General features: G+C 42.7%; 1 protein-coding gene across 1 annotated transcript in view; it reads left to right on the forward strand.

Moving 5' to 3' along the window:
• Positions 1 to 3,156: 3,156 nt before the first annotated feature.
• The window catches only part of LOC306878594 (uncharacterized protein), a gene marked incomplete at its 3' end in the record, with an annotated part of 23,449 nt that continues 16,605 nt past the window's right edge, over positions 3,157 to 10,000 (forward strand). Inside the window, exons 1-2 of the mRNA XM_079431016.1 lie at positions 3,157 to 3,677; positions 7,855 to 8,173. Of these exons, the coding sequence (XP_079287142.1) occupies positions 3,253 to 3,677; positions 7,855 to 8,173 (744 nt within the window). The 5' untranslated portion in view covers positions 3,157 to 3,252. The remainder of the gene's footprint in view (positions 3,678 to 7,854; positions 8,174 to 10,000) is intronic.

A 10,000-nucleotide genomic window follows, 5' to 3' on the forward strand; every position in this document is an offset into this window, starting at 1 on the left:
AAAATTTACCTTTGTTTTGATGTACATATTTGTCAATTAGTGTTTGTAATGTAAAAATGTGATCGGATGTGCGACATTTAGTAAGAAAGCCAGTTTGGCATTTACTCAAGGCATTGTGCTTCGTAAGGAAGTGTAACAGTCTGGTGTTTAAGATGCTACAGAACACCTTCCCCAGGTTACTGTTCACACAGATGCCTCGGTAGTTGTTGGGGTCTAGTTTATCTGCGTTCTTGTGAATGGGGCTGATGAGGCCCTTGTTCCAGATCTCAGGGAAGAACCCGACACACAGAACATCATTGAAGAGTTTTAGCATGGCCAGTTTGAAGCTTTGCTCTGTGTGTTTCAGCATCTCGTTCAGGATGCTGTCGACACCACAGGCTTTCTTGGGCTCAAGGACCCGTAATTTATCTTCCAATTCTTTCATTGTTATGGGGAAATCTAAGGGGTTTTGATTCGCTTTAATCGATCTTTCTAAATGGTCTAGTTTATTAATTATTTGGGTTGGGCTATATAATTCTTGGAAATGAGTTTTCCACGTCTCCCCATCTTGGATGGCCAGAGTTTCTTGATTTGGTTTGTATAATAATTTCCATTTATCCCAAAATTTGTGTGAATTTATAGATTTTTCAATTTCTTCAAACTGGTTTTGCAAAAACTGTGCTTTTTTCCGCCGGAGTGTGGCTTTATATAGTTTTAGTGCCTCACAGTAATGAAGGCGGAGGATTATCTGGTTGTCTGTGTTTCTGATTTGATAGATTTCTGAGGTTTTTTCTCAGAGCCTTACAGTCCAAATCAAACCATTTGTCAGTATCTAAACATTTTTACTTTGGTTTAACAATGGTCAAATGACTCTTTTGTGCTGTTTTGTATAATATGTTGTTTAGATCTTGTACTTCCTGATTGATGCCGAGTTGATTTTTAGGGTATGCCTGTGTTTGGAATGAGTGTAAGAGGGACTGTATTTCTGGAGATTCAACAGCATTGATGTAATTTGTGGCGCTGTTTTCTGTCCATCTGAATGACATAATTTTGATCATTTGATATAGTGTCCTAACTGGTGTGGGGGATGTTTCAGATTGCTTTATATAGAGTGTGATTTGGCTGTGGTCTGAGAAAGGTTTCAGGGGTTTGACTGTGAATGCTCTCAAAGAGGAAAGGTGGAGATCTGTGATGGTATAATCTACAGTGCTGTTACCGAGAGCTGAGCTGTAGGTGTATCGGCCGAGCGAGTCTCCTCGCAGTCTTCCGTTGACGATGTACAGAGCTGCAGCAGCTGCCGTCCGTGAGCGTTCACTGTCTGATCACAGTTTTCTCTGGCGGGGTAAGAAGGGTACAAGTCGTTATTGCCAGTGATCAATCTGGTACCGTGTGATTCTAAGAAATCTAATTCTTCTCCGGTTCTAGCGTTTAAATCACCCATAAGCAGCACGTTTCCCTGGGCCTGGAAATGGCTGATTTCTTGTTCAAAGTTTTGAAAGGTTTCCTCTTGGAAATACGGAGACTCGAGGGGGGGTATATATATGGCACAAAGGAAAACAGGCTGAGATGCTGATATTATTCCTTTTTGTATTTTCAGCCACAGGTGGTATTGATCTCTCTTAACTAATTCTATGGCCAGTTCAGATTTAATCCAGATAATCATCCCTCCCGAGTCTCTCCCCTGTGTGACTGATGGGAGTTTGACTGATGGTAATATTATCTCTCTGTATCCCGAGGGACAGCCAGTGAACACATCTCCTCTACACCAGGTCTCCTGTAAGATGATGACATCTATGTCTTCAAGTTCTTTCATAAAGTCAGAATTTCTACTTTTTAGGCCAAAGACTGAGGAGTTTAGACCTTGAATATTCATTTCATCACAAACTTTTAAAATAATCGGTATGGTTTGTTTGCCATTTTGAGAAAAGAGAATGATACAAACATACAACAGAGTAAAAGAAAATAATGAATGATGGAAGTAATGTTATAGGAACTCAAGAACATCAACAAATCCATTTTAAATTACATGTACACTTATACTAAGAATGTGCCTTGGTAAATGGTATATTTAAGTTTGTTTGTTTTTTTACCACTGTCCACTGTGTGTGAGTAAGTGAGAGCAGATGATACTCAGCATGTGTTGGATGTCGTGGAGTTCAGCGCTAGCTCGGCTCGCTCCTCCGCTGGCAGCTTGGGCGTAGCTCGGTCTGTCTGGCTGGGCCGGGCTCTGCTGTGGAGCGTTGGGACTGTTATAGGACAGTCTCTGTCTAAATCTCTCTCTTTCTCTCTCTCTCTCTCTCTCTCTCTCTCTCTCTCTCTGTCTGTCTAACTCTCTCTCTCTCTGTCTGTCTAACTCTCTCTCTCTCTGTCTGTCTAATTATCTCTGTCCTCCCGCCTCCGTGTCGTCATGGTGACGCGCACTCATACCTGAGCACGCGGGTGACAGCGGGTGATGCTGATACTGCTGCTGCCATGGCAACAGACCCTCACGCGCTCATACATTGATTTCATATTTGTTTAATACCACGTTCGTCCTTCCGTCACGCGCGATCCGGAATCTGACGCTGCGAGCGGGTGAAGCTCAACAAGTGACAGGATGATAACCTGATAATCGCGCGTTTCAGAAAGAAAAACTCAGCTCCAGCGCGTTTCTCATCAGATGATGATGATGCGCCTTCACGCATCTTACTGACCGGTGTGTGTGCGTATGATTGCCCATCGTTCTTATATATGCGTGTTTGTTGAGCGCGACACATCACCGTGACAACCAGAGGCAGGAATCACCGAATCACGGAGATGCTGGCCAGTGTCGGTGCGCTTCGGAGCGCCTGGGCCTCAAGGACACGGAGAAATGAGGAGAAATGACGGACGGCGCGTCAAGGACGAACGGAGCGTCAATTCAAGGGCGTTCGAACGCGATGTGGAGCCGTCGGAGGGCAGCGCGGCGCGGCGGGGCGAGGCGTCCTCCGGAGGAAGCGTGAAGGAGAATATATATCATATAGAATATATCATTCTATAGCTCATTTTGACCGATCAGAGAGCGAACATACCGGTGTTTATCTGATAGAAGAGTAACAACAGGTCAGTGTGTGTGTGTGTGTGTGTGTGTGTGTGAGTGAGTGAGTGAGTGTGTGAGTGTGCGCTGGCATGGATGTTGGCACCGGGGCTTCCGCGCGGAACGGAGACTCTAAGCGGCGCAGTAAGAGCAGCCTGCCGTCTCCCGGTTACCGTCTCTCCCAGGCGTCTCTGGAGGGCGACCGCCGTCTCTCCATCATGAGCTCCACGCGTGACACCGGCCCGTTTCGACCGGGCACCGCCGCCGGAACCCCGACCAACCCTCTGCCGCACGCCGGTTCCGCGCCGCCCACCGTGCACCGCTCTGTGGGCTTCGCCTCCCGAGCCGCTCTGGCGTCCTCCTCCTCCTCCGGCACCGGGATGATCGTGGTCGCCACCGGACCCGAGACCACCACCACCACCACGGCGGCTGGGACACCGGAGACCGGACCGGGGCTGGACGGCGAGGATTACAGTTACTCGAACCAGTCCACCTTCATCCAGAGGCAGTTCGGAGCCATGCTGCAGCCCGGCGTCAACAAGTTCTCGCTCCGCATGTTCGGCAGCCACAAGGCCGTGGCTCTGGAGCAGGAGAGACTCAGATCAGCCGGAGTCTGGATCATACACCCCTACAGCGACTTCAGGTGCACACACACACACACACACACACACACACACACACACACGCACACACACACGTTTGTTTCTGTGAATTGTGGGGACTTTCCATAGACTTCTATTACTTTTATACTCACCAAATGATATTTTCTATCCCCTAACCCTAAACCTACCCCTTACAGAAAACCTGTTTGCATTGTTACACTTTCAGATAAACATCATTTACTTTTTTTATATTTTTTTTCCCCTCGTGGAACACACACTCTGATGCGCAGCTGTATTTTCAGCATCATTACTCCAGTCTTCAGTGTCACATGATCTTCAGAAATCATTATAATATACTGATTTACTGATCAACAGACATTATTATTATTATCAATGCTGAACACAGTTGTGCTGCACAATATTTTTGTGGAAATGCTCATACATTTTATTTTTCAGGATTCACAGATGAATAGAAAGTTCAAAAGAATAGCATTTGTTTGAAATGAGCTAGAAATATTTTGTAAGATTATAAATGTTGTCACTTTTGATCAATTTAATGCGTCCTTGATGAATAAAAGTATAAAAAATTATACTGACCCCAAGCTTTCACTTACTGTCAGCAAAAAGTTTCTCCCAAATGTTATTCTGAGCTCAAGAATTACTGTTATTTCTGAGATGCACTTCTTGTTGATGTCAGATAATGATTCTGTGAAGTCTTAAGCATATAGTTTCTCCAAATGATGAATAATCTTGTATTTATAAACTGCATGTAAGTGGTTTTAGAGCAGCGGGTGATTGACAGGTGAGCAGGAGTGTGTCCAGCGATGCTTCTGTGAGTGCGTTTCAGTGATCAGATCACAGTGTTTTGTACGTGTCTCTGAACAGATGTTAATGCCAGCTGGAAACAGACAGAGAGACAGAGAGCAGACTAAATTAGTCAGACAGACAGACAGACATTCAGGCTTACAGTTGAGATTAGATGCAGTGTGGTCACTTACAGACTGAAGCTGCTGATCTTTTCTCTGGTTTGGACCCAAACTGAAGAGTGAGGTGATTGTCTGCATAAGGACCCCTGCTGCCTGGCCCCTCTGTAATCCAATCAAACCTGCCACTCTAAATATAGCTGCAGTTTCCCGCTGGAGTATTCCCACTGGCTCTCAGACAACAGAAAACATCTATTGGATCCCGGGGGTCACTAGGGCATTGCTTGATGGTTGCTAAGGTGTTGCTTGGTTGTTTGCTAAGATGTTGCTAGGGAGGTCACACACGTGTGCTGCAGATGTGATTAATATTGAGTGTTCCAGCTGACAGACAGCTGAGCGACATCTGAATATGCATATGAGCACAATTAGTCTGTCTGCTGTCAGAAATGAGCATGGATCAAATATTCATAATGTGATGCATAATTCATCCAATGTATGCATAATGCATAATTCAATCAGCTACCGTTTCAATTACGTTAAACTGGAACTATGAATAAAGAAATGAGGCAGAATAAGTCAGTTAAATGGTTCAAACTCACTCCTGACCGTCTGCTGACAATTATGAGCATTATTACTGATCGCTGATTGAACGCACACACCTGATGTGTGTTTGTGTGTGTGTGTGTGTGTGTGTGTGTGTGAGAGTGTGTGAGTGTGTGAGAGCTGAGACCTGCTCAAGTGTCCCAGTTTCTCCAGAAATGGTTTAACATCAGGATGTTTGAGCTGTTCATAGTGTGACAGCAGCCATCATTACAAAACACTCACACACACACACAGTCACATGCATACTCACACACACACACACTCACACACACACACACACACTCAAACACACTCACACACACACAGAGTCACATGCATACACACACACACACACACACACATGTTGGTTTTTGTGGGTTATGGGGACTCTCCATAGGCGTAATGGTTTTTATACTGAACAAACTGTGTGTGCTATTGCCCTACACCAACCCTACACCTAAACTTAGCCCTCACAGGAGACTTTGTGCATTTTTAGATTTTCAAAAAAACACCATTTAGTATGTTTTTTAAGCCTTTTGAATTACGGGGACATAGGCAGTGTCCTCATAAACCACCTTCATATTGTAATACCTCTGTCATACCCATGTCATTATACAAATTTGTGTCCTCATAAACCACATAAACATGCACACACACACACACACACACACTCTCACACACACACACACACTCACACACTCACACACACACTCTCACACACACACACACACACACACTCTCTCACACTCACACACACACAGTCACATGCATACTCACACACACACACACACACACACACACACACACACACTCACACTCACACACACACACACACACACACACACACACACACACACACACAGTCACATGCATACTCTCACACACACACACACACACACTCACACTCACACACACACACACACACACACACAGTCACAAACACACTCACACACACACACACACACACACAGTCACATGCACACTCAAAAACACTCATACTTGCACACACTCAAACAGCTCAGCTGGACTCCTGCATTACTGTGTTATCACTCCATGCAGCTCTGAATCTCTCATAGGGAGATGATCAATAATATTGATGTCATAACCGCAGACAGAGATAATCAGATTCTTACAGACAGACACAGCGACTGAAACATGAACGGAGACAGAAGACGTGATCAGCTTCATGTTGCATTACACTGCAGTCGAGTCGCTTTGCTGTCTGGTGGGATAGTGAAAAATCCTTTCATTTTCTTACAAGTGCTGCACAGTTACAGTTTACATTAAAACATGGAATAAATATTGTGATATTTTTTAAAATACTTTTTTGCTGTTTTATTAGTATTATTATTGCTTTGAGAAGTATCGATACATTTTTGTAACAATTTGTTCAAGTTAAACCAAGCTTTTATTTTGGCGGGTTGTGGTGAAGGTCTTTGAGATTTATGTGCATCTCCTGATAGTTTTCACAAAGCACATGGTGAAATGCTGCTGAGGTGAGTCTCAGATGAAGTTCATGTGCTTAAACAGTGAGATGCAGACGTGTTTCAGTGCATGTAGTAAAGCAAAACACAACATGCAGATTCACATTCACACACACTAGGGCTGTAGTACTGGAGTCCGGTCTCGAGATGTGTTTCTATGGTCTCGGACTCGCTGGTGTTTGCACTCGGACTTGGTTATTGGACTCGCCAAATGTTCTCATTGGTCTCGACCGAGTCCAGCATTATGCTTTTTTTCTCCTTCCAAACAAAACCACATTCGCATGTCCGAAGGGCTCTATATATGACCCCTTTGTGTTTGTCTCTCTGTTGGAACTCAGTTACTGCAGCCAAACAAAATCTAACTTTAAAAATATAAGGGTCAAGAGTCCAACTAAAGTAAACGCTGACCACTATAATGGTGACAGAAATTGTGATTTTCTTCTTTGGTGATTCTGCTCGTTAACATTAGGTGTCTTCAATAATGGTCAATCAGCACTCAGTGAATCTCTTAATTACGTCATTAACTGTAGCTCTGCTTCAGTGTTAATTCAACACTCTTGAGTGTGGTCTCACATGTGCTCCCAGCAGAGTTCATTTCACCCTGGATGTTTTGCTGTGTACCTAAAGTAAATAAAATGTAAATACAGTAAATAAAAATAATTTGATCCTAATTAAACACACTTGAACCAGCTAATCAAGCTCTTACTAGACACACTAGAAACTTCCAGATAGGGGTGTTAAGCCAGCTGGAGCTAAAGTCTGCAGGGCATTGGTCCTCCAGGATCTAGTTTGAAGACCCCTGTCCTACAGAGTTGATACTTTGCACAGGCTTTTTGATCATTACAAATAATAATGCTAAATTATTTTCTTAGAATAGAAGATATGCTGTCTCTCGCATCACATACATTATCAATAATTGAGTATGTGGTCTTGAAGAGGATCCTTTTTTCTTGACTTGGACTCGAAATTTTTCGACTTGAACTTGAGCCTCTTTGGACTCGGTCTTGACTCGATCTCAACTAGTCCTGGTCTTGGACTTGACTCCAGCTCTAACACACACACTAGCCCTACTTTTGATTCATTCATCCGAATGTTGCCAAATTCCATGACATTCCTTGTTTCCTTTTTAATGAATACTGATTCAGACATGCTACTCTTATTACACACTGTTTTTCAGCGGTGAAGTGTGTTTTCGTTAATGGAGATGCTCAAACTCTGTCTCCGAGCAGGTTTTGCTGGGATCTCCTCATGCTGATGCTGATGGTGGGAAACCTCATCATCCTCCCGGTGGGAATCACCTTCTTCAAGGATGAGAACACTCCTCCGTGGATCATCTTTAACGTGGTGTCGGACACACTCTTCCTGGTGGATCTGGTGCTGAACTTCCGCACCGGGATCGTGAAAGAGGACAGTACGGAGATCCTTCTGGACCCCAAGGCCATCCGCCAGCGCTACCTGAAGAGCTGGTTCCTCGTGGACTTCGTGTCCTCGATCCCGGTGGATTACATCTTCCTGATGGTGGACCTGGAAGCTCACCTGGACTCAGAGGTCAGTCTTTCTCTCAGCAGATGGCATTTTCTTGATTTCAGTAATTTCGCTGTAGTATTTTTCATGAATGAATAAATATATGAAGTGTAACAGTGTAACCAGCAGTTTGTGTGCTCTGGGAATCATATTTGTTTGCAGTTTTTCAGATGCTTACATGCTAAATCTTTACTTGTGACACAGTTTCTGAAAGCTGTCACTCAAACAGCAGAAGCACACACCAAATCTGCAAAACCAGACACTAATTCTCAGCCTTTGACTCTGTTTTCAATTTCATTTGGCAAAACACAACACAGTTCTCTATGAAACACACACAAATCTAACAGGAGTTAATATTATGGCAAAGGTGTTTGCTTTAGAGATGTGTTTGTGATATTTAGCATTTTGTGTGCAGTTCTTGGATTTGTGTGTAAAGTTTTGAAAAAAAGAGGCAAAATTTTGAAAATGTGTGTAAGCAGCTGAAAAAACTGTAAATAAAGATAAATAAAGATGTAAATAAAGAAGTAATGAAGATGGAGAATGGGAGCTCTGTGCTCAGGCACTGATGTTCTTAGCGCTGTCAAAATAAAAGACCCACTTCAGATAGGGGTGTGCGATATGACGATTTTTGATCGTGGACGATAAAAATGTCTCCACGATCTGCTTTTTAAGAAATATCGTAGTATCGCGCTACCGCGCACATTGTCAAATACAGTTCTGGCGCCGCCGTCTCTATGTACTGTACAACACGACATACAGCAGTAGAGTTACTCAGACAGGACACTGCACTTATTCGCGATCGCAAAAGTACATTATTTGCACACAAGCCTTGCTGGTTAAATGTTTAATTCGCGCGCTGGTCTGACGTGCGCTTGTTCTGAGTGCATACACCTGAAGCACGCGCACTAAAAGCCTGTCTAACAGCACCTGATTACTCAACTAAGTTATCTTTTGCGCTAATACTGTCAAAACACACAAGGTTTACATACAGACTGAGTTGGTTATCTCTAAAATTAAAGTAAATAGTTAAGAGAGAAACGGATGCGTGCCTGTACTGTATATTAGATGCGTGCAGCTCTTAAAGGGACAGGACACTAAACGTGCTGCCGACTGTCATTAAAGGGATAGTTCACCCTAAAATTTAATTTCTGTCATTATTTACTCAGTGGAAAACCAAACAGTTGCTGGTCTACATTGACTTTGATAGTAGGAAAGAAAAATCCTATGGAAGTCACTGAGGACCAGCAACTGTTTGGTTTTCCACCTTCTTCAAAATGGCATTTATGTTCAGCAGAAGAAAGAAACTCATTCCGGTTTAAAACAACTTTTGAGTAAATGATGATATAAAAATACAACATTATGACAGAATTGACAGACAGATGACAGAATATTAATTTGTGGGGGAACTATTCATTTAACGTTAACAAAACAACAAAACACAAAGAGAAAAACCCCTCACTATTCTTGACTGAAAAACTTTAATACAGTTGCTTTAGGAATCAGTCTATGTAGTGTTTTATTTTTATATTTGTTCATTCAATTTCATTGAATGCTCTGCTAAATACACCTATTGTACCTGGAAATAAAGCACTGTTTGTTTTATTTGTATATTATGTGTATTTGTAATGTGTATCTTTGTTCTTATTTTTTAATAAGAAAAATAAAATAATGACAAAGATTTTTTATCTTCACCCACTTTGGCCTAAATATCTGCCATGCATCTTTGTCTTTCTAGTTTGGCTGTAATGCTCAGACAACTTGTAAAACCAAAATAGTAAAACTAACAAAGAATCGGGATAAAAATCGTGAATCGTGATATTTCTATAAAAAATCGTGATATGATATTTTTCC

This window comes from Barbus barbus (genome assembly GCF_936440315.1).
Source record: "Barbus barbus genome assembly, chromosome: 12".
Classification (NCBI taxonomy): Eukaryota; Metazoa; Chordata; class Actinopteri; order Cypriniformes; family Cyprinidae; genus Barbus; species Barbus barbus.